A 25,592-nucleotide genomic window follows, 5' to 3' on the forward strand; every position below is an offset into this window, starting at 1 on the left:
CCAGGGAATTATTCTGATTGCCTGATCGGAATCGGGAAGGATTTTTTTCCGCTACAGTGGGGAAAATTGGCTTCTACCTCACAGTTTTTTTTGCCATCCTATGGATCAACTTGCAGGATAACAGGCTGAACTAGATGGCCTTATAAACTATGTTACTATTTTATAAAAGTAACCAAACAAACATTTCCCTCAATAAATAAATCACTACTTTTAGGATGTGTGTGAATGATGTAGTTTTAGGTCAAATGTATGCAGAAAAAAGAAAATTTGGGGCCACAAAAAGACAGCCACAATGGCCTGTTCTTGCCCTCACACTGTCTCCCATGGGTCATCTATTTCACCTCCGCGCCGATGGAGCCTCACTCGGATATACACCTTATGGATTAAAGTATTGGGACACCTAGACATTACTTCTACAGGAGCTTTTAGGACATTCTATTCTAAATCCATGGGCATTAATATGGAGATGGTCCTCATTGTGCTGCAAAAACGCCTTCCACTCTACTGGAAAGGCTTTCTACAACACTTTGGAGTGTGTCAAGTTAGACACTGATGTTGGTCGAGAGGGCCTGGCCTGCAATCCTTGTTCTAGTTCATCCCAAATGCGTTTGATGGTCTTGAGGTCAGGGCTCTGTGCGGGCAAGACAATTTCCTCCACACCCAACCATGCCCTTATGGACCTTGCTTTCCCCAAACTGTTCCCATAAATGTGGTGTCTTGGTATGCTGAAGGATTAAGATTTCCCTTCAAATGGAACTAAAACGACCAAGGCCATCTTCTGAAAAATAACCCTACAGTATTATCCCTCCTCCACCAAACTTCACAGTTAGCACAATGCAGTCAGGCAAGTAATATCCTTATGGCATTCACAAAATCTGAACTCGGCCATCAGACTGCCAGATAGAGAAGCCTGATTCATCATTACACAGAACACGTAACATTACTCCAGAGTCCATTTGTGGCATGTTTTACATCACTCCATCTGACAATTGGCATTGCGCTTGGTGATGTATGGCTTGCATGCAGCTCCTTGGCCATGGGAACTCATGCCATGATGCTCCCAGTACCTGTTTTTGGGCTGATGTTAATGCCAGAGAAGGTTTGAAACTCTGCACTTACTGAATCAGTAGAGCATTAGCGAATTTATGCACCATGAGCATCAGCATTTGGCGACACCGCTCTGTAACTTTACACAGTCTACGGATTCCTCTTCAATTTTCATCCTTTGAGCCTTTGCAATATGTCTGTATTCATTTTCTTTGCTACAAGGATGGCTTTTCGGTGGTGATTACTTACATTTGCAGGGTTACAGAGCTTATGATGCCTTCCTGTAAATCCCGCCTTTTAGTAGTTCATCAAGATAAGGTAGCCATTTGGTCAGTACCATCCTTCTTTACCAAGGTGGTTTCTACCTTCTATCTCAACGAAGACATTGTTTTGTCGTTGTTCTACCCCTCCGCATCTCATGCTCAGGAGGGGGCTCTTCACATGGTAAATGTGGTTCAGACAATCCATACAGCATATCCCTCTCTGACATCCCTCTCGGAAGTCAGATTCTCTGTTTGTGATTCTTAACAGCCCTAGGAAAGGACTGACTGTGTCCAAAGTCACCATCTCTTATTGGATTTGTTTGATGCTCTCAGAGGCTTACTGTTACAAAGGTAGGGAATATTACTTCCAGATCATTGCCACTTGTATTGTAGCAGTAGGGGCTTCTTGGGTGGTTTGTTACTGTGCTACTGGATATTTGAGAACATAGCACCCATCCAGATATTTGGTTTATCATTTTTTGGTCTTTTACAGTTAGGAATTTTCTGTTCTTTGTCCTTACATGGTTAGTTAGTTCCCTACTATGCTTCTTCTACTACTCTTGTACAAACAGCTTAGCTTAGTCCCTGTAGGAAGGGAATAGTTGGTAGGAGAAGCTAACACTATTTTTTACTTCGTGTCCATCTGCTAGTGGCAGCAGTTATAACCATGGTCTTGCCTGTATCCCCCAATGAGAGGAAGAGAAAAGGATTTTCTGGTAAGAATAAATCCAGTTTTCTCTTGAATGCATTGGGGGACACAGCACCATGGGTATATGCCCAGCTGCCACTTAGAGGCTGACACTAGAAGTAAAAAAGTGTTGGCTCCTACTATCTGGGCTATCTGCTTCTCATCCTAAGGAGCCATCCCTTATGGGGGGCCGCTTCTCAGGGGCGCTATAGGCTCTGTCATATCCCCCCCCCCCCGCCCCGATTCTGCATTTTCTCCCTTATAGGGAGCCTTTGCTGGGGAAGTCTGTTAAATCAGGGGGCAGACTGTTCCTCTATCTCAAGGCTTATTTCTTCCCTGCTGGGCCCTCTTATCTGAGTCTGAGGGAGTAGCGCTTCTCTCCCTCCCTCACTTGTGCGGCCGCCGGGGCTCCGGTCCGGTCGCAGAGGTTCCGGTCTGCTGCGGGGATCCGGTCCGGCCGTTTTCTCTACTTTAGCCCCCGGCTTTTCGGCCCGCTAGGCCGCGACCTGGCTCCGCCCCCCCTCCCTCTTCCCGTGCTTCGGCCCGACTCCTCCTCACTCTGGGAGGGACCTCCTGGCCTGCTCCTATCGCAGCTAGGCGCAGGTTTTTTTCTGCTAGGGGCGGTCTCTTCTCTAAGCTCAGCTGTGGGAGAAGATTCTCCATTTTGCTACCAAAGACTGGATCGCTATTCATACTGTTCCTGCATCTTCTTCGCTGCTTCTTCTGCATCGTGGGGCACAGTACCTGGGGCCTGGTAGGATAGCCTCTCCGGCTATACAATTATTTTCTTTTTGCCATCATGTCCTCTGCTAGTACGGACCCTAAAGCCCTAGTCCCTATTGGGGTACCTACTTTCTATGCTTGCTCCAAGTGCAGTAAATCTTTTCCTCCGCAACCTAACTCGCTCTGCGCGCAGTGCGTTGCTCCCATGCCCCCTTCTGATGCCCTGGCCCCCTCTGCAGTAGCGGTTCCTCCTGATTGGGCCGCCTCACTGTCCCAGGCCATAAGCGACCTTGCCAGCCTTTCCCGGTCCAAGGTGCAGTCGCTGGACCGCTTGCCTGCTCAAATTGCGGCAGCCTCTACCTCTCTGAGGGACCATGCTGCTGAAGGGGCTCGTCCTCGCTCTGACACCAGGTCCCGTAAAATACCTCGAGTGATCTCAGCCGCGTCCCGCTTATCCTTTGAGACAGGCGAAGTCTCGTCTTCCGCCGCTCCTGGGGACACCTCTGACTCAGATTCTGTATCAGAGTAGAGTTCTACTTTTTCTGGGGCCATGCAGGACCTCATTAAGGCGGTTAGAGACACCCTCAATGTGCAGGAGGGTACTCCCTCCTCTTCTCAGGACCCTGTGTCCTTTCGCCGTTCCAGGCGTTCAGTGTTGGTTTTTCCTAACCACCCGGACCTTGACGCACTCCTGGCCAAAGAATGGAGTCAGCCTGATAAGCACCTGCAGATGTCTAAAGGTTCGGATGCTCTGTTTCCTTTCAGTGCAGAAACCGTGAACCTCTGGTCAGTCCCACCTCTGGTTGATCCTCAGGTGGCCCGTTTGGCCAAGGCCACCACCTTTCCCTTGGCTGATGCGGCTTCCTTGTCGGATCCCGCTGACAAGAAGATTGATTCCTTGGCTAAGGCTGTTTTTGTAGCGGCAGGCTTCGCTGTTCAGCCTGCTTTTGCCGCCTCCTGGGTTGCCAAAGCCTGTGTGGTCTGGGCGAAGCAGCTTATCCGGTTGCTGCCAGATTCTGCTCCAAGTGAGGTTTCCATTCTTGCCTCTCAGCTTCTCCAGGCTTCCCGGTACCTATGTGATGTCACCCTGGAATCGGCTCGCCGATCTAGCAGGGCGGCTGCTAACTCTGTGGCCATCCGCCGTACGGCGGGGTGAAAAGCTGTTGGAAAACGCCTGGTGGAGCTTATTTCAGATGCCACGGGAGGAAAAAGTTCCATCCTACCCCAGAACCGCCCTCGCCCTCCCTTGGCGACTTCGAGGTCCAAAAATTTTCGTTCCTTTTGGGACTCATCCTCCCGCTCGGACAAGAAGTCACCTGCCTGGCACTCTCGCCCGAAGCCTTCAAAGCCCCAGTCTGCGAAAACCTCTTCTGCATGTGCTTTACCACATGTGGGGGGGCGCGCTTGCTCGACTTCCAGGAGTCGTGGCATGCAAGCATGGATGACGCATGGGTTCTGGAGATCATTTCCTCCGGTTACAAAATAGAGTTTTCCACTTTTCCTGCAAGTCGGTTTTTCATGTCACGCATCCCCCCCCCCCCCCCCCAAGTCTACCGTAAAAGGCGTCAGATTTTTTTCCGGACCATTCATTCCCTTCAGTCCCTCGGAGTGATCGCACCTGTCCCAGAGTCGGAACGCTTCCAGGGATTTAATCTTTTTACGGTCCCCAAAAAAGGAGATTTTTGGGAAACTCACCTGTAAAATCTTTTTCTAGTCTTTTCCATTGGGGGACACAGACCATGGGTATAGCTTGAGTTATTATTAGGAGGGACACTATGCAAATGAAAGAGCTCCTCGGGCTATACCCCCCGACTCCACCAGAAGGAACTCAGGCGTTGCACAAGCAGTAGGAGAAGGAGCAAGAAAAAATTATGGAAACCATCGGACCAAGCCATAAGGTCCAACCATAAGCAAAAACTGAATTGAAGACCCCTCCTGCAACAGACAGAATGGGTGGGAGCTGTGTCCCCCAATGGAAAAGACGAGAAAAAGATTTTACAGGTGAGTTTCACAAAAATCTCTTTTTCTCGTGCTTTTTTCCATTGGGGGACACAGACCATGGGACGTCCTAAAGAAGTCCATGGGGTGGGAAAAAATCTCAGCACCGCCAGGAGGAACGTCCAACGGTCAAACAGGAACCACAGCCTGTAAAACCCTGCGGTCAAAGACAGCATCAGGGATGCAGCTGATAAAACTTCGTAAAGGAAAGTAAGGACGACCAGGTGGCCGCCTTACTCAGCTTAGACGCAGAGGCACGATTGCGCCTTGCCCAGGAAGCCTTCACCACCCTAGTGGCGTGAGCGGCATTTGGTGCCAGGGGAACCCTAACACGAGCGCGACAACAGCAGAGCGGATCCATCGCGCCACAGTGACCTTGGAGGCCGCTAGACCCCTACGAGGTCCCTCAGGAACCACAAGGAGGAATCAGAACTGCGGACGTAAGTGGTAGAGAGATACACTTCCAAGGCCCGGACGACAGCCAGGGAGTGTAGAGCGCGTTCCCTGGAGTTTGCCGGAGAAGGGCAAAAGGAGGGCAGGACAAGATCCTTGCTAAAGGTGGAAAGAAGAGACCACCTTGGGCAAAAAGGAGGGAACCGGACGGAACACAACCGTATCCTGGAGAAAAACTAGAAAGGGGCTCCTGGCGGGAAAGAGCGGCCAGCTCCGACACCCGTCTGATGGGAGATGTGGCGACAAGGAAGACCACTCTCCAGGTGAGAAAGGTCAGGGAGACCTCTCTCAGAAATTTGAAAGGGGCCGTCTGCAGAGCGCGCAGGACCAAATTGAGATCTCAAGGAGGCAAAAGGGGAACATACGGGAACCGAATGTGTCACCCTCTGAAGAAAGAACTTCACAGGACCCATAAGAGCAAGGGACCCTTGAAAAAGGACGGCAGCGCCGAAACCTGACCTTTCAGGGAACTCCGCGACAGTCCCATCTCAAGTCCGGACTGAAGAAAAGACAGCACCATCGGGATGGAAAAGCGAGGGGAGGGAACCCCGAGTTCTCACAAAAAGTCATGAAGGCCTACTAGGTACGATAGTAATCCGGAAGGAAGCCGGCTTCCCCTGATCATGATTCTAACCACCGAATCCGAGAATCCCCTCTTCTTCAGGATGGCGGTTTCAACAGCCACGCCGTTAAGCGAAGAGACCGTAGATTCCGGAGGAAGAGAGGACCCCGAGACAGTAGAACCTCCCTGTCGGGAAGAAGCCATGGGGCATCCGCCAGCATCCGAGCCACGTCCGAGAACCATGCGCGGTTAGGCCAATCTGGGGTGATGAGGACGGTCGAATCCCATCCACCGCAATCTTGCGTAGACCCCTCGACAGAAGAGAAGCGGAAGGAAGGCATAGAGGAGGCTGAAGACTTGCCACGGAGACACCAGCGCGTCCACCCCATACGCCTTCGGACCTCGGGCACGAGCCGGAGACCTGGGAGCTTGTTGTTGAACCTATGACGACATCAGATCCACATCCGGACGGCACCACCTGCCACGCACGTCATCGCAGACACCCGGATGCAGAGACCCTCGCCTGGCTCCACCTTGTTTCGACTTAGAAAGTCCACAGCCCAGATGCCTATTCCCGGAAGGAATACTGCTGGCCACACCGGAACGTGCGACTCTGCCCACAGCAGAATTTTATTTATTTATTTATTTTATTTTTATATTTTTTATCTCCCGCATCACTGTCCGGCTGCGGTCCCACCTTGATGGCTAAAGTAATTCACTCTCAGCTCAAGGATGTTGATAGGGAAAACTATTCCGTCGCCGACCAAACCCCCAGAATCGAGTGGGACCGGAGAACGCCTCCCCAGCCAGAGGCAGGCATCAGTGGTCCAGGAAAAGAACGGGAGTAACGATCTTCCCGCCGTCAGGTTCTGTAGAAAAAAACAGAACGCGCCACCTGCAGATGTAAGCATACAGACCACGAGAGGTCTCGTCCCAGAGGGAAAGATTTCCTGTCGCGGCGACAGAGTGTGAGAAAAAATCTGGACATATGGTACAGCCTCGGAAGAGGCCACCACAAGACCGAGGACCCGCAGGTACCCCCGAAAGGAGAGACACAGGGAGCGCAGAAGGTGCGACACCGCCATCTGAATCCAGAAGACCTAGTTGTCTGAAAGAAAAAATCTCTCGGTCAAGGCATCCAAAAATATCCCCAGAAGGAGAGCTTCAGGGACGGGAGGAGAAGGATCGTGGAAGTCGATCAACCATCCGAGCTGTTTAATTTGAACAGTGATCCGGACGCCAAGAAATGTCCTTGGTGCGAGGAAGAGCCATCAAAGGCGCTAGGATCATGGTACAGACCCTAGGGGCAGTCGCTAACCCGAAAGGGAGGGCGACAAAAATACATAGAGTCGGCCACGCATGGCAAGCCCAGGAATCGTTGTGAGATTCTGTGATCGGGCCATGCGGACAGGCGTCCTGGAAGTCTACGGACGCGAGGAATTACCCTGAAGAAGAGAAACAATAACGGAGCGGAGGGATACCAATTGAAACCTCCTTATCCGGAGGAAAAAATTTGAGCAGCTTCGGATCCAGGGTCGGACGCACCGACCCCTCCTTCCTTGGAACGATGAACAGGTCTGAAAAGAATACCGTGCCCTGTTCCTCTGGAGAAACTGGGGTAATAATACCCCTGGTCCAGAAGGTTAGAAACTGCCATCCAGAGATCCGAGGCACGGAACAGATCCCCCGAAACGCTGGATGCAAACTATCTTGTAACCCGACGTTACAATTCTTAGAGCCCAGGCGTTCCTGAACATGAGCCCTCCAAACCTGTGGAAGTAGCTGTCACAACTAGACAGCTGAGAAGCTCTGACAGGAGCTTTCCAGATCCTCCTCCTTGAGTTTCTTTGTTTTGGTTAAGTTCCTCATCTCGTTAGTCTATCTCAGCTGTCATGCAGTTGGACTGATTGCTTCCCTTTAAGTTCCTCCCCATGATGCATTAGGTTGCGGCTTATACAACTTCCTGGAGTGTGTGTGCATGCTGTTTCTATTCCTCAGTCCTCTGCAAGATAAGTGCTGCTCCTTTATTTGTGATTTTCTGTCTGCTGGATTTTCAGGTGACCCCGACTCCCTCCGTGTCTTGTGTAGGGAGCCGATGGTCGTGTCCCCTCACTATTGTAGGGTCTTCAGGTATTAGATAGCCGAGCTACGTGGATATGCGCCCATCCACCTTTGGGGTGTTCGCATAGGCTGAGCAATTAGGGAGAGTGGCAGGTCTCATGTAGGGGTCTCCCTTTTGTTCCTTAGTTGTGGATCCAGTGAGTCATTAATTGTATTGCATTGTCTTGTTTCCTGTACACCATCCGTGACACTTCCTTTATCTATTCCATCTCGTCCTTGGATGCACTTGTCCATGGACTTTATTACGGATCTACCGAGTTCCTCAGGGAAAACAGTAATTTTGGTGGTAGTTGACCGTTTTAGCAAGATGACTCATTTTATATCGTTAACTAGTCTGCCTAATGCCAAGACTCTTGCGCAAATTTTTGTTGATAATATCGTGAAATTGCATGGTATTCCTTCAGACATAGTCTCTGATAGGGGCACGCAGTTTGTTTCCAGATTCTGGAAGGCTTTCTGTTCTCGCTTGGGGGTTCGGTTGTCATTCTCTTCTGCTTTCCACCCGCAGTCGAATGGCCAGACGGAGCGCGTCAATCAGAATCTGGAGACATATCTGCGCTGTTTTGTGGCAGAGAATCAGGAGGATTGGTGTTCTTTTTTGCCCCTTGCTGAGTTTGCTTTAAATAACCGTCGTCAGGAGTCCTCTGATAAGTCACCATTTTTTGGTGCATATGGGTTTCATCCGCAGTTTGGGACTTTCTCGGGAGAGGGGTCTTCTTGTTTACCTGATGAGGACAGATTCTCCTCGTCTTTGTCATCTATTTGGCAAAAGATTCAGGATAATCTAAAGAGCATGAGTGAGAGATATAAACGTGTGGCAGATAAGAGACGTGTGCCTGGTCCGGACCTGAATGTTGGTGATCTGGTGTGGTTGTCTACCAAGAATATCAAATTGAAGGTTCCCTCCTGGAAGTTGGGTCCTAGGTTTATTGGGCCTTACAAGATCCTGTCTGTCATCAATCCTGTTGCCTACCGTCTTGATCTTCCTCAGACTTGGAAGATCCATAATGTTTTTCATAAGTCCTTATTGAAACCTTATGTTCAACCTATTGTACCCTCGCCTTTGCCTCCTCCTCCAATTATGGTTGATGGAAATCTTGAATTTCAGGTCTCTAGGATTGTGGATTCTCGTCTTGTCCGCGGTTCCCTCCAGTACCTCGTTCATTGGGAGGGTTATGGTCCTGAGGAGAGGATGTGGGATCCAGTGACGGACATTAAGGCCACTCGTCTCATCAGGGCTTTCCATAGGTCCCATCCTGAGAAGGTGGGCCCTGAGTGTCTGGAGTCCACTTGTAGAGGGAGGGGTACTGTCACAACTAGACAGCTGAGAAGCTCTGACAGGAGCTTTCCAGATCCTCCTCCTTGAGTTTCTTTGTTTTGGTTAAGTTTCTCATCTCGTTAGTCTATCTCAGCTGTCATGCAGTTGGACTGATTGCTTCCCTTTAAGTTCCTCCCCATGATGCATTAGGTTGCGGCTTATACAACTTCCTGGAGTGTGTGTGCATGCTGTTTCTATTCCTCAGTCCTCTGCAAGATAAGTGCTGCTCCTTTATTTGTGATTTTCTGTCTGCTGGATTTTCAGGTGACCCTGACTCCCTCCGTGTCTTGTGTAGGGAGCCGGTGGTCGTGTCCCCTCATTATTGTAGGGTCTTCAGGTATTAGATAGCCGAGGTACGTGGATATGCGCCCATCCACCTTTGGGGTGTTCGCATAGGCTGAGCAATTAGGGAGAGTGGCAGGTCTCATGTAGGGGTCTCCCTTTTGTTCCTTAGTTGTGGATCCAGTGAGTCATTAATTGTATTGCATTGTCTTGTTTCCTGTACACCATTCGTGACAGTAGCAGGGAGGCCGACTGCGTCCTTGGACACCATGACGGCTGGGGCTTGAAGGGGGGAGGTTCCTGCGGGAGTCCTGTAGCCCCCCCAGCGGCGGGGCAGCGAAAGGACTGGTACTGGAACCGGAGGACCCGGTTCGAAAAGGACGTTAGGACGTAGGTGTGGAATGTAAGAGTTCTTGCCCCCAGATAGCGGTAGAGAAGAACTCGTCCAGCTGAGCCCTAAAAAAGCTGGAACCCTCAAAGGGGAGGTTAGTAAGGGGACACTTGGAGAAGCGTCAGCGTCCCACACTATTAACCCAACCTCTCTGTGCAGAATGACCGAGAGGGCTGCAATGCGGGTAAAGAGGGAATCAATGCCCATGGAAGCCTCGCAAAGGAATTTGGAAGACTGAGACACCTGGAGAACCAAATCCGGTGTGTCAGTAGACGCATCATGTTCCGCCAGGTTCAGGTGGTGGCGCTGCAACCACACTTGGGGAGAACACTGACCTAACGTGCCCGCCAGAGATAAATGGCTCTTGAGAGAGAATCTAGGCGCCTGTCCAGAACGTCCTGCAGAGAGGAGCCGGTAAGGACAGGGAAGGCCGTGATCCTGGACACTGGGGTATCCACCCTAGGGGAGAAGACCAGCCCTCCACACTGCTCAGTCGTAAAAGGATTATCCAGTCCCAGGTTCTGGGTATGACCGCGGAAATTCCTCATGGATAGGAAAAAATGCGGCAACCTATGGCTTCTTGGACAGAAAACAAAAAAAGGGGGGAACTCCCGCGTAGAGGAGAATCCCCTTGGAGATTACAGGTGTCACGGACAGCCGCTACTAAGTCCGCCAAACGTGGGGAGCTTAGGCGGAGGGACCCGCTCCATGACCTCGTCCGAGCCGGACAATTCCCCTTCAGACCTGCGCTCCTTAGGGGGGGGGGGGGGGGGGAGAGTTGTCTGAACACACCTCTAGACGAGGGGGGAAAACGGAGTCATCCAAGATGGATGCTACCGCTCACGCTGCCTCTTATTAGTCAGGCGACCTCAGCGGTAACCACTGCGGGGAGACGGAGTGGTAGGGGCCACTGGATTGGCAACTGCCATACGGTCCAAAAAGGACATGGCTGCCTTGGCGACTCAGGCCAAATCAGCGGCCGCGCAGGACCTGGCAGATGCCCAGGCGGGTACCGCCAGCTCTGCTGGGACAGAAATAAACATTTTTCCCACTTTTTTTTTTTTTTTAAAAGGCTGAAAGTGGTTTGAACTCAGAAAGCCTGGACTGGGGCAACAGCCTTATCACTGAGCTACCAGCTTGCCTTAGGAGCTGGGTTGGGCAGGAAGGAGATCCTGTCCAGGGCCAGGGCAGGAGGCACAAACACCAGTGGTCTAACAGGACCCCATTGGAGCCTGAGAAGGTGACTTGGCTTAGGCATGAGAACAACTATGCAAGAATCTACAGTTGCAGTTAGTTAGAGAAAAGAAACCTTAAAAGTGTCTTCTGGGAATCGAACTAGAGATCGTTCACATCAGAAGCAAGGCATTTATACACACACATACACAGCTAGACAGCTGTTCAGAGAGAAGCAGATTGATTAAGATGCCTCTGTTCAGAGAGAAGCAGGGGAGCGGATAGGAGCCTGGGAACCTTTGTAGCAGACGGAGGAAGATGCCGGAGCGAAGCGCTAGGCTCCGCCCCCTCCCGCGTCAGGCTCTGCCCCCCTCCCGCGTCAGGCTCCGCCCCCTGGCCGCGTCAGGCTCCGCCCCCCGGCCGCGTCAGGCTCCGCCCCCCGGCCGCGTCAGGCTCCCCCCTCCGGCCGCGTCAGGCTCCCCCCTCCGGCTGCGTCATAGAAGCGCGAAAAAATTGCGCGCTCCACTCCCTGTGATTTCTGAAAACATGTCCCCCAGTGCCGAACACAGCGAAGCGGGGGTTAAGAAGGAACGCACGCCTGCCTGCAGTTGCAGCCCAAAATCCTTGTTCTGTCCAAGGTTAGCTGGCGCCGCCAGGGAAAAGTCATGCCTCATAAATAAATAAAAAAACTCAGAGGGAGCAGAGAGTCCCAGCAGAGAGATTAGCCAGTATAGTGCCTCCATGCCCCAGAACCCCCGGACAGAGAACACCCTCAGTTCACCCAGGCGGCCCTTAGACATAAGACAGGGAGGGGAGGGGAAGCAGAGCGATTGCAGTTATACTTATCTGCTCCTGCAGTCTTCTCCCTCCGTTCAGAACCAGCAGGGATGCACCTCTTCAGACGTCTGACTCCAGGAGTGGAGTGCTCTGGGAGGAGGGCAGCAGCAGGTGACCCAGGAGCTGGTGGGATGCCGGAGCTAACAGGTCGAGCCCGGATCCACTTATCTTCCTGGGGGGAAATGGAGGCAGCCAGGCAACGTCCCAAAGACGGCGGCGGGCACTCCACGGGGGACCAGGAAGGCGCCATGCCGACCTGTGTCCCCATCTAGAATAAAAATAACAAAAAGGAGTAGAATCAGAGTGTCAACCTCCTTCACCAGACACTAAGCAAAGACTGAGTTCCTCCTGGTGGAGTCGGGGGGTATAGTCCGAGGAGGAGGAGCTCTTTCATTTGCATAGTGTCCCTCCTACTAATAACTCAAGCTATACCCATGGTCTGTGTCCCCCAATGGAAAAAAGCACGAGAAAGGACGGCTTTCTCCGTCCTATCCTGGATTTGAAGGCGCTCAACCGCCTGGTTCGGACCCAACACTTCCGCATGGAGTCTCTCAGGTCAGTAATTGCCTCTCTGGAGGAGGGCGAATTTTTGTCGTCCATCGACATACAGGACGCATACCTCCATATTCCCATTGCCGTGGCCCATCAGCAGTTCCTTCGCTTCGCGGTGGGTTCTCTGCATTTCCAATTTGTGGCTCTGCCCTTCGGGTTAGCGACCGCCCCAAGGGTCTTCACGAAGGTCCTGGCCCCTCTAATTGCTCTCCTTCACACTCGGGGGGTGGCAGTTATTCTCTACCTGGACGACCTGTTGGTGAAGGCTCCGTCTCTGGAGGACAACCTGGCCAGCCTCCGTATCACCCTGTCTGTCCTGCCTCAGTTCGGGTGGTTGGTCAACTTCCCCAAATCCTGCCTGGTTCCCCGCCAGAGAATGGATTTCTTGGGCATGACCTTATACACTCGCCTCTGTCGAGTGTTCCTTCCCCAGGACAAGGTAGTGGCTCTCCGAGATGCAATGGTTCGCCTTCGCAAGCCGTCCCCTATACCTCTTCGGACGTGCATGCAGGTTTTAGACCGGATGGTTGCCTCCTTCGAGGCTATCCCATTTGCGCAATTTCATTCCAGGCCTCTTCAGCTGGCAATCCTATCCAGCTGTGACAAGTCCCAGCCGGGCCTCGACTGTCTGGTTAGTCTTCCCAGTTTTGTCCGCAAGGAGTTGTGCTGGTGGCTTCTGCCTCGCACCCTATCTCTGGGCAAGTCCTTTCTTCCCCCTTGTTGGCAGGTGATCTCCACGGACGCCAGCCTGATGGGGTGGGGAGCAGTCTTCGGGTTCCTATCTGCTCAGGGCCTGTGGTCAGCAGCGGAATCCTCCCTGCACATCAATATTCTGGAGCTTGGGGCGATCTTTCTGGCTCTCATTAGACACACCTTCTCTCCGGTCTTCCAGTCCGTGTCCAGATGGACAACTCCCCTGCGGTGGCGTACCTGAATCATCAGGGGGGCACCAGGAGCATGAGGCTCATGGAAGAGGCATCTTGCATACTTCACTGGGCGGAGTCCTTCGTTGCATTCCTCTCCGCAGTCCACATTCCCGGGGGGGACGACAATTGGGCGGCGGACTCTCTCAGTCGCCACAGCCCCTACCCGGGCGAGTGGTCTCTTCACCCAGAGGTGTTTCTTCGTCTGTGCCAGCGTTGGGGCACCCCGGACATAGACCTTTTCGCCTCTCGTCTCGTTACTTCGCAAGGTCTCGGGACCCTCAGGCACTGGCCTCGGATGCTCTGGTTCTTCCTTGGTCCCAGTTCGGTCTCGTTTACCTCTTTCCTCCCATTCCGCTCCTCCCCAGGGTTCTCAAGCTTCTGAAGTTGGCCCGGGTTACGGTGATTCTGGTGGCCCCGGACTGGCCTCGCATGGTACGTGGATCTTCTGTTCCTACTCGCAGACACGCCGTGGCGCATCCCTCTGCGTCCCGACCGCGATTCTGAGGTTCCGCGGTCTCTCAGAGTCTGATATTCAGACTATGCTCCACGCACACAAGCCCCAGTCTTCCAGAATTTATCATTGTACTTGGAAGACTTATTTTTCCTGGTGTGAGGCTGCTCAGTTCCACCCTCTCTACCTGTCCATTCCCAGGGTCTTATCCTTCCTCCAGTCGGGCTTTGACAAGGGTCTTCGTTTGGTCTCTCTCAAGGGTCAGATTTCAGCCCTATCTGTTCTTTTCCAAAAACCCCTGGCTTCTTGCCGTCAAGTCAGAATTTTTCTGCAGGGAGGGGGGGGGGGGGGGGGTGGGGATTCGCTCACCGTGTTCCGCCTTTTCGTTTTCTTGTGGAACCGTGGGACTTGAACATTGTTCTGGACGCTCTTTAGGCCTCTCCCTTTGAGCCGTTACAGGATATTTCTCTTTCCTTTGTTTTGTTTAAGGTTGCCTTTCTTGTGGAGATTACTTCTATTCGCAGAGTTTCTGAACTTGCTGCGCTCTCTTGCAGATCCCCTTTCTTGGTGTTTCATCAGGATAAGGTCGTTCTGCATCCGGTGCCTTCCTTTCTCCCTAAGGTGGTGTCCTCATTCCACATTAATGAGGAGATTGTCCTTCCATTCTTCTGTCCAAACCCCTCTCATCCTAGAGAGCGTTCGCTTCACCGTTTGGATGTTGTTAGTGCGCTTCGCCTCTATCTTCGGTTGATTTGTGATCTCTGAGGGTTCTCGCAAGGGCCTGCAAGCTTCCAAGGCCACCATATCCCGTTGGATTAGGTCGGCAGTTAAGGAGGCCTATGTTGCCAAGGGTCGTGTTCCTCCCTTTCGTTTGACCCCTCATTCCACTAGGGCGGTCGGGGCTTCTTGGGCAGTTAGACATCAGGCCTCAGCTTCCCAGGTCTGCAAGGCCGCCACCTGGGCCTCTGTTCATACATTTTCCAAATTTTATCACATCCACTCCTTGGCTTCTGCCGATGCCAGTTTGGGTCGCAGGGGTCTGCAAGCAGCCGTGAGTTAGTTGCGTTGTATGGCTGTTTTATTGCTGCCCTACCTTGTGGACTGCTTTAGGACGTCCCATGGTGCGGTGTCCCCCAATGCATTCAAGAGAAAACTGGATTTTTTGTACTCGCCGTAAAATCCTTTTCTCGTAGGATGCATTGGGGGACACAGATCCCACCATTTTTGGCTAAGTTTTCTGTTGGTCCTGTCTGGTTTAGGACTTGTTGGCTTACAGTTTTATCTTGTGCTCCTACTGCTTTTCTACCTACTGGTTTGCTCCTGCATCTGCAGTGGGTATAGCCCAGATAGGAGGAGCCAACACTTTTTACTTCTAGTGTCAGCCTCCTAGTGGCAGCTGGGCCACGCTGTGTGTTTAGCAGTGGTCTGAATGCATTGGATGTGCAATCTATGGGTAAGGAAGCAAACATTTTTCCTGTAACACACCTGTAAAATACTTGCTGTATTCTTGTTCTATTTTCTGCGCAGATTCAAACTGCTCTTTGGAATTTTTCTGTGTTACCTTGTCCCGTAGAAAGATTGGATCCTTTTGTTCCCTATAAAAAAAAAAGAAAAAGGGAATTTTAATATATATTTTTTGTTTATTTTGCAGCATTTTTTTGTTGTATAAATAATTTATAAATGAGATGTAAATTTATATATTTACATTTCTGCTCATTTTGAGCTCTGAAGTCATGGAGGCAGTCCTATTATTGATTGACAACTGTCTCTGACAGCCTCCCTCTATTAGGCCGCATGCACACGACCGTGGTGTGTTTTGCGGTCCGCAAATCGCGGATCCGCAAAACACGGATGGCATCCGTACGCGTTCCGCAATTTGCGGAACGGCACAAACAGCCTTCAATAATGCCTATTATTTTCCGCAAAGCGCGGGCAAGAATAGGACATGATATAATTTTTTAGCGGGGGCACGGAACGGAGCAACGGATGCGGACAGCACACGGAGTGCTGTCCGCATCTTTTGCGGCCACATTGAAGTGAATGGGTCCGCATCCGAGCCGCCAAAACGGCGGCTCGGATGCGGACAAAAACAACGGCCGTGTGCATGAGGCCTAACTGTGCATACAATCACTGATAGGACCACCTCCTTGACTTCTAAGTCCACAATGACCAATAATTTCAATGTCTAAAATACTAGGCATACTGAATCTTTTCCCACAAAGCTATATATGAATCTGCTCTGCTTTGCCTGCTCTATAATCTGCAGATTAGACTCCATGCTGAAAATGACTAAATAGCTCATGCAGCTATACTTGAATTTAAATCTCAGACATTTAGGCTACTTTCACACTTGCGGTGTCCTTTTCCGGCGGGGGAATAGCCTGCCGGATCTGTGCTACCGGACGTGCGCTCTGGCCCCATTCACTATAATGGGGGCGGACCGGATGTCTAGCCGCAGTATGGCAAACATGCCAAGAGGCAGCCTGATAAAAACTACAACATGCTGCGGTTTTTGTCTGTCCGCCTCTCAGCTTGTTTGCCGTACTGTGGCCTAGCAGCACGGTGGACTAGCTACCGCAAGTATGAAAGTGCCCTTAGGCTACTTTCACACTCGCGTTTGGTGCGGATCCGTCATGGATCTGCACAGACGGATCCGTTCAGAACGGATCCGTTTGTATTATCTTTAACATAGCCAAGAGGGACCCATCTTGAACACCACTGAAAGTCATAGAAAACGGATCTATCCCCATTGACTTACATTGTGTGTCAGAACGGATCCGTTTGTCTCAGTTTCGGCAGACTGACACCAAAACGCTGCAAGCAGAGTTTTGATGTCCGCCTCCAAAGCGAAATGGAGATGGACGGGGGCAAACTGATACATTCTGAGCAGATCCTTTTTCATTCAGAATGCATTAGGGCAAAACTGATCCGGCAGTGTGAAAGTAGCCATATTTTGCTCTGTTGATGTGTGGGACGAGCTAGACAATTCAAAGGATAATATCTCAGAAAAAGGAATTCAGCAAATAACCAATCATGATTCCAGTGGATTCAATAACCAAATGACCAGCCATTTTGCCTTACCAGTGACTGATGCAGCCTACAGTATGTCTTCATGCTTATCAGCAGCCATCAGTCACCAGTGAGTTGGCGGTAGAGCACTGGGTTCATAAATTGGATGCGTTTTTCACACACAGGAAAAAAAAATGAAGAATTACAAATCACTTAGCAACCATCAATGAAAAACGCATTGCATCCAGATTACATTCAGATGCAATCCGTTTTTCATGTAAGCCCCATTCACTTCTTTGGAACCACGTCTGCATGAAAAACGCAGAATACAGAACATGCTGCATTTTTCCTGAAAGCAGAAATGATGTGTGAAATGAATGGGTCAGGATTCAGTGCGGGTGCTATGCGTTCACTTCACGCATTGCATCCGGAAGGAAATCTCTCTTGTGTGAAAGGTCCCTTTACACTGCACAATTTAGCAGATAGTCGGGAAGGAATCGTTCCTTCCTGGGAATCACCTGCTCGTTAGTGAAGGTGACCGTTGCATTTACATTCAGCAATCTCCCTCACAGTATGGGGAGAAGCGATTGCAAATGCCATAGCTTGTCGCCATACAGAACCATTGTTTGCCAGCAGCAGGAGCTGTTTAGACAGGATGATCTGCCACCGGCAAACGATGATTTAGGTGAACTCACAAACGATACAGGCAGCACCTTTACACCAGCAGATAATTACTAACGAGTGTTCCTACGATTGCTTGTTAGCCATTATCTGGTCGATGCTCAGCCACTGTAAAGGGGCCTTAACATCGTTGGGACTAATATATAACTTACTTTATCTGTTTAGTGCTTTTGTACCGGATAAAAAGGACAATTGGATATATGTGGACACTGTGAAGTCTTTCAATGGCATGAGGGGCTATGTCCAGAAGACAGTGGCAGTTCTAAGAGATAAAAAGAAAGAAGTTTATTTTGTATGTTTATTATTTTCCACAAAAAGCAAGAAATTAAACTGTCTAGTATTTGTAAACGCTATGACATGGAAATTTTTTTTTTTTACATTAGTTAGTGATTACATTGTGTTAAAAAAAGGTTGTCCCTTGATATTCAGTTTGAAACCTGCTCCTACAGTAGTTTTAAACTTTTTTTCATGTTGGTTGTCCCTCCTCCCAGTAATACATACTGGATCTGTGTGTCCGGGAAGCTGTTGTCGTCGCCCTGCAAACTGCATTGTATGTGATTTCCTCCCTACTTACAATAGCCTGTGTGTGTTGGCCTCCTTGGATTCTTCACTCTACACACATTGTGAATAACCTTCTGCAATTATCTCTAAGGGCTCAAGAAAGTTTCCAAAACCCACTTTTTTAAGGACCAATTCTGTTTTGAAGTCACTTTGACCTAATTTTGGATACTACACCAAATTATTCAAAATTGATTTTGAAAACTTTGTTGACCCTTTAGGTGTTTCACGAAAATTCAAATGGAGGTGAAATCTCAAAATTTCAATATTTTTTTGCAGATTTTCAGTTTTAATCCATTTTAATCAATTTTTTTTCTGTAACATAGAAAGGTTTAACAGCCAAAGAGACCTCAATATTTATTACCTTGATTCTGCAGTTTACAGAAAGACCCTATGTGGTCGTAAACTGCTGTATGGGCACACGGTAAGCAGATTTTGCTGGAATAGTTTTGGGGCATTATGTCGCATTTGAAAAAACCCTGAGGTAACAGTAGAAAGTTAACCCCTAAAAAGTGATCTCAGTTTGGAAACTACATCACCCAAGGAATTTTTAAAAGGGTGTAGGCACTTTGGCCCAACAGGAATTTCAAAGAATTTAGAAAACTTGGCTGTGAAAATGAAACATATTTTACAAGAAAATGTTGCTTTTGCCTCAAATTTTTTCATTTTCACAAGGGGTAACAGGATATAATGCACACCCTAATTCGTTACCCATTTTCTCCTTAACATGGCATATGTGTTTGTAAACTGCTGTATGGGTACATAGCAGGTCTCAGAGGCCTGCAGCTCTGAGGTGAAATAAAAAAATTTAAAAAAAAGACACCCCCAAAAAGGGCCCCTAGAAACCACACCCCACACAGAATTTACCAAGGGGTGTAGTGCGCATTTTGACCCCAGAGGTGTTTTGCACAAACTAATTTGCAGCATTTCAGTGCCCAATATTTTGTGCCCAGAGTGTGCCAGGGTGAAAAGTAATCCCTTGTATGTGAAAAGTATCCCTTGCTATGCTTCCTGTTTTTATAAACATCCTACATGTGGCCCTAATCTTTTGCTTCGACATATAATAGGGTTCAGGAGTAAAAGCGCACCATGCACATTTGAGGCCCAATGTAGTTATTAATGTATTTTTTCCTAACAAACTGTAGATGGTCAGGGGTAAAATAATAAATGGAAGCCACAAAAAGTGACCCCATTTTGGAGCTCCGCCCATCATACCTTGAGCATTGCAGAAATTAACAATCAGTGGATGGTGCAAAATGAACATTTTTCTACAGCTATGGCATTTCAGTACCCAATATGCTGTGGCCAGTGTGTGCCAGCTGAGACACAGCACACCCTTTAAATTGTCAGGCAGGTTCTACTGGGTACGGAAAAGCCATAAATGTGGACGCATGTTTGGGCACATGGCAAGGTTCAGAAGGGAAAGACCACCTTTTGGCTTCTTCAGCGCGTATTTTGATAGATTGGTTTATAGGTGCCATGTTGCTATTGAACAGCCTCTGAGGTACCAGTACAGCCATTTTATGACAACCATACGTTATAGGGCTTATTTTCTTACAGGATGAGTTGCCATCATCAATGGTTCTACTTTGGGGTACATACGACTTTTTAATTATTTTTTATTTCACTTTTTTGGGAAGCAGAAAGAAGAAAAAGCAGCAATTCTGCTGTTACATTTTTGGGGTTTTGTTATTGCAGCATGCATTGTGAGGGAAAAATGACGTTTACGATTACAGTGATACCAATTTTAAATAGTTTTACCACTTTTACACAAAGCATTTGATTTACATCGCCATTTTTTATTTTTTTCTGTGGGGGCTTGTCTTTTTTTGCAGGATGAGGTAATGTTTTCATTGATACCATTTTGGGGTACATACAACTTTTTGCTTGCTCGATATTGCACTTTTTGTGAGGCAAGGTGACCCAAAAATGGCAGGGTTTTATAATTTTTTTTGCTTTTTATTTATTTATTTTTTACAGCCTCCACCTGACAGGGTAGATCATGTGATATTTTTATAGAGCTGGTTGTTACGGACATGGTGATGCCTAATATGTCTATTTTTAATGTTTTACACAGTGTAAGCATTTTTGAAAAGAAAAAATGTTTCACCATTTTCTGAGAGCCATTTTTTTCCTGGTGATTGTCTTGTGTGGGAGCTCATTTTTTGTGGGATGATTTCATTGTTACCCTTTTGGGGTACATACAACTTTTTGATTTCTCGATATTACACTTTTTGTGAGGCAAGATTATCAATAAAAAAATGGCTGTTTTGGAACACTTTTTCTTTTTATACTGTGTTTACCTGATGAGGTGGATCATCTGATATTTTTATAGAGCCGGTCATTTTGAACCAGGTGATACCTAAGGGTCAGTTCACACGGCTGACTTTCAAAATACACGTTAAAAAAATAATAATAATCTGTGCTGAATCTTACGCCTCAAAATCACACTTTTTTTTATTTTATTTTTTTTAACAAGTTCTTGACGCGTTTTTCAGGTTTTTGATTTTTGAATTCTATAGTACTTTTCCCACAAGCTTTTTATTATGTAGCATTTAAAAGCAAAAAAACACGTGTATGTGCACATCTCAAACGGCACATTTTTTTCTGCTTCCAATTAATTTCAATAGGAAAATCAGCACTGATTCTGCCCACATGTAAAAAAAAAATTTACAACACTTTTTACTTTTGTCCCACTATGGAACTTAAACTTTTCATGGTCTGATACCCGTTTCAAAGCTGTAAAATACATTCTGTATTCTACGGCCTGGTGGCTGGGCCTCATAGGCCTCTGTAGCAGGCAGGCCCCGAGGCCTGTGTAAAGTGTCAGGCTGCCATACTCTGTAGACCCCTTAGATGAGCACTCAATGTTTACTGGGGCATCTAAGGGGTTTATCAGCCGTTTTCACCAATGCTGGTGGATACAGCAGGGGCCCGGCTGTCAGTAATAGTTGGTTCTCTTCTGCTGATCGAGCGGGCGCAGGTCCTGCGCCCGCCCGATCAGCACACCGTACATGTACTGTGCTGGGACTATGGGTTAAAAAATCAGAAACAATAGAAAAGGACTAAAAACTATTTTAATTGAACAGATTAAATTTTATACCTGACTAAGGGTACTATCACACTAGCGGCATGGACCTCGGGCAGGCTGTTCCGGCGGGTGAACAGCCTGTCGGATCCGTCCTGCCGCTAGTGAATGCGTGCCCCCGGACTACCGCTTCGGCCCAATTGACTATAATGGGGGCAGGGCGGGGCGGAGTTCCAGCAGCAGCACGGTAGCGCATGCCGAGAGGCCGCAGGAATAAAAGTACGACATGTCGTACTTTTATTCTGGCGGCCTCTCGGCATGTGCTGCCATGCTGACGCCGGAACTTCGCCCCGCCCCCATTATAGTCAATAGGGCCGAAGCGGTAGTCCGGGGGCACGCATTCACTAGCGGCAGGACGGATCCGACAGGCTGTTCACCCGCCGGAACAGCCTGCCCGAGGTCCATGCCGCTAGTGTGAAAGTACCCTTAGTCAGGTATCAAATTTAATCTGTAGCCTAACAGATTGTATATAAAAATGACTTTTTTCTGACCCATCTAATATTCTAGGGGTCTGATGGTCAATACAGATGTGGGGTGTTTATTTTTAAGAGCTGAATGGGTGTTAATTATTTTATCTTTACATTTTTATTATCTTGTCATTAACATTTTATAACACTGGATGAGTAAAATATACCTTATCTGTGATCTCCTTGATTGAAGCAACTGTGGTGACATCAAAATGGCCACTGCGCCTCTTGTAATCTATAAAGAGACAATCCTTCACCCCACGCTCTATGGCCTGCTGAGAAGCTTTCATTACCTCTGCAAACACAAAATGATGGAGAAAAAGATAATCATGAAACTATAATAATGTATGATACAAGCAAAATATACTAGAAACCATGTGCCATAAATGTACAACAATGACTGGATATCATGAAACAAAAACGCTATGTGACAATGATCTTACCAAGAGGACATCTGCAGAACTTCCCTGGGGACTCTTTGACCAGCATGTCCTTTACAGCATCAACTAATGGCCCTAAAATCAGCACAGGACGTGGTGCTGTGCAGTCTACCCTTTGCACTCGTTGGTATGCCAAGTTCATAGATTCTAATGAAAGATAAATTTGAACAGAAAGATCAACCATCAATCATTGTTTGGCAATCGAAGACACATGTTCCCCAAAGAAGCAAGATCAACAGAAAGTGACATATCTTTAACCAGTCAATGACTTTGGTTATTTATCCCCCTTCCTTGCCACAAGCTTTTCCGTTTTTTTTAGTACACGTATCGCTAAAAGCCATAACTTTTTCAGTTAAGTTATGTTAATTATCATGGGGCTTTATTTATTTTATACCCAGGAAAAAGTAAAATACAATGGGGAAAAAAGTTAGTTTTTTGTTCATAGCATAACATGCAATTAAGGGTACTTTCACACTAGCACGTTTGCTGGCTCCGGCAGGGTCCAGCAAAAACGCTTCTGTTACTGATAATACAACCATCTGCATCAGTTATGAACGGATCCGGTTGTTTTATCTTTAACATTGCCATAACGGATCCGTCATTAACTCCATTGAAAGTCAATGGGGGACGGATCCGTTTTCTATTGTGGCAGAGAAAACTGATCCGTCCCCATTGACTTGCATTGGGGGTCATGACTGATCCGTCTTGATCAGTTTCCCAAGACAGAAAGCAAACGACAACATGTTGCGGTTTGCTCTCTGGTCTGGGAACGCAACTAAACGGAACGAAATGCATTTTGGAGCATTCCGCTCTGTTCAGTTTTGTCACCATTGACAATGAACGGGGACAAAACTGAAGCGTTTTTTTTCCAGTATTGAGCCCCTATGACGGAACTCAATACCGGAAAACTTAAACGCTAGTGTGAAAGTACCCTAAAATACTTTTTTCAATTGGTTTCCCTTTCCATAATGGTCGTTTTGATACACAGGATGTATAGGTTATGTTCACTGGGGCAGGGTTTAAAGCTGCTGTGAGGCATGTGGTGTTTTTTTTTTTACTTTTGTTTTTTTGTCTTTATTTTTTTAATTTACACTTTGTGCTTCCCTATAAGGTCATACAAGGCTTTTGGGTGCATTTAAAGGGAACTTTCACCATGAAAATGCAGTGTAAATCTGCCAGCAGCATATTCTAGAGCAGGAGATGCAGAACAGTTTGATACATAATTTTGTGGGAAAATATTCAAGTTGCATTTCATTCATTTAAATTTCTGCTCATTCTGGGCTTTGAAGTCAATAAGGCGCTCTTATTACTGATTGACAGCTATTTCTGTATGCAAAGTCAGAGAGGGCTGACGATCACGGATAGGAATGAATCAATGAATTAATGAATGGTGCATTCACATCACCATTTTGTTTTCCATTATTATTGATATGTCAGAAGAACCAAAAAATAAAATAAAATAAAAAATGTATCTGTTATTTTGAGCATCAGTCATGCTCAGTTAGCATCAGTTTGCACTGAAAATAACTGATCCGTTTATCTCTAATGGAACTGGCAAAAACAGATGCAAACTGATTATAATGCATGCTCTAAATAATGGATCCTTTTTAAAAAATAAAAATTATGTTCTTCTGACAGATCAGAAGAATGGAAAACAAAACAATGTTGTGAATACGCCCTTATACTGAATCTTTTCCCACAATCAATATGCTCTATAACAAGCTGCCTGCAGCTTACATACAGTACCATGTTCAATAGGACAGGTGCCCTTTAACATTACACTTTTTTTTATTCCCGATTTCTCATGTAACTGGGGCTGAGCCCCAGTTAAGGGAGGAATATAAGCTCCCAGGGAGATTGTACAAGGCTGTACAGCCTCACTACAGAGCTGCATGATTGCTAGGCACTGCTGCTTCCTGATATGTATATATAAACACAAATTGAGCGCTGTGTATACAGCAATGTGGGAGGCCGGGAAGGTAAATAAACATCCATATCTTCTCTATGGGGAGCCCTGCTGTCCCCGACAGCAGTCTCTCTGCTCCCACAGCTAAGCTCTTTGTGGAGATAAGTGCCGACATTCTGGAAGAATATACAGTGAACAGACTGTAAGCACGCGGTGAAATAATAAATAACAAATTATACATATAAACACATACATACAGTGGATATAAAAAGTCTACACACCCCTGTTAAAATGTCAGGTTTCTGTGATTTAAAAAAAAATGAGACAAAGATAAATCATTTCAGAACTTATTAAAGGTAGAAAAGTGACCTATAAACTGTACCACTCAATTGAAAAACAAACTGAAATCTTTTAGGAGGAGGGAAGAAAACAAAAAGAAATAAAATAATGTGGTTGCATAAGTGTGCACACCCTCTTATAACTGGGGATGTAGCTGTGTTCAGAATTAAGCAATCACATTCAAAATCATGTTAAATAGAAGTCAGCATACACCTGCCATCAATTAAAGTGCCTCTGATTATCCCCAAATAAAGTTCAGCTGCTCTAGTTGGTCTTTCCTGAAATTTTCTTAGTCGCATCCCACAGCAAAAGCCATGGTCCACAGAGAGCTTCCAAAGCATCAAAGGGATCTCATTGTTAAAAGGTAACAGTCAGGAGAAGGGTACAAAAGAATTTCCAAGGCATTAGATATACCATGGAACATAGTGAGGACAGTCATCATCAAGTGGAGAAAAAAAAACTAGATTTTTGTATAACTTACCAGTAAAATCTCTTCCTCGCTCTTCCTTGGGGGACACAGGAGAGCTTGGGTATAGCTCAGCTCCCTAGGAGGCGTGACACTAAGTGAAAACTGTTAAGCCCCTTCTCTAGCAGCTATACCCTCAGCCTGGAGAGAGAGACTGCCAGTTGCGTGTCCAAGTAGTGAGAAAAGGCAATGACCAACAATGTGGAACCAACCAGCCAACTACCCAATGGGGTAAACCAAGTCTGTAACCGTGTAGAAAAAACTAATGAATGGGTGGGTGCTGTGTCCCCCAAGGAAGAGCGAGAAAGAGATTTTACTGGTAAGTTATACAAAAATCTAATTTTCTCGCCCATTTTCCTTGGGGGACACAGGAGACCTTGGGACGTCCGAGAGCAGTCCAAGAGGGGAGGGACCACAGCTCCAAGCTGAAGCACCCGTAGGCATCAAGGAACCGCCGATGCATGAGTATGCACCCTGTAGAACTTGGTAAAGGCATGCAAGAAAGACCAGTGGCCGCCGTGCACAAATGTTCGGCCGAAACCCGATGTCTCTAGGCCCAAGAGGCACCGACCGCTCTGGTGGAATGAGAAGCGACACCGAAAGGCGGAACCTTGCCCCTGGTGCAGTAAGCCACCATGGAGGCCAACAACCCTATGCGCGGACCTTCCGTTACCACAAAAAAAGTCCGAGCGCCGAAAGTAGCCGGTGATCTCCAAGTAAATCTTCAAGGCCTGAACAACGTCCAAGCAGCGCAGTGTCCGTTCCCAGGGGTGGGAAGGGGAGGGGAGGACGATGGCCTCGTCAAGAAGAAAGGCAGATACCACCGTCAGAAGAAAGGAAGGGACGGGATGGA

At 47.8% G+C, this 25,592-nt stretch overlaps 1 protein-coding gene across 5 annotated transcripts in view; it reads right to left on the minus strand.

Moving 5' to 3' along the window:
- Nucleotides 1-25,592, minus strand: part of DLG5 (discs large MAGUK scaffold protein 5) — a 233,215-nt gene that overhangs the window by 11,337 nt on the left and 196,286 nt on the right. For all 5 annotated transcript variants that reach the window (XM_040438900.1, XM_040438901.1, XM_040438897.1 and 2 more), the window contains 4 exons: nucleotides 22,032-22,175; nucleotides 21,756-21,883; nucleotides 17,628-17,737; nucleotides 15,271-15,380 (listed from right to left, as the gene is read on the minus strand). In XM_040438900.1, the coding sequence (XP_040294834.1) occupies nucleotides 15,271-15,380; nucleotides 17,628-17,737; nucleotides 21,756-21,883; nucleotides 22,032-22,175 (492 nt within the window). The remainder of the gene's footprint in view (nucleotides 1-15,270; nucleotides 15,381-17,627; nucleotides 17,738-21,755; nucleotides 21,884-22,031; nucleotides 22,176-25,592) is intronic.

This window comes from Bufo bufo, chromosome 6 (assembly GCF_905171765.1).
Source record: "Bufo bufo chromosome 6, aBufBuf1.1, whole genome shotgun sequence".
Taxonomy (NCBI): Eukaryota; Metazoa; Chordata; class Amphibia; order Anura; family Bufonidae; genus Bufo; species Bufo bufo.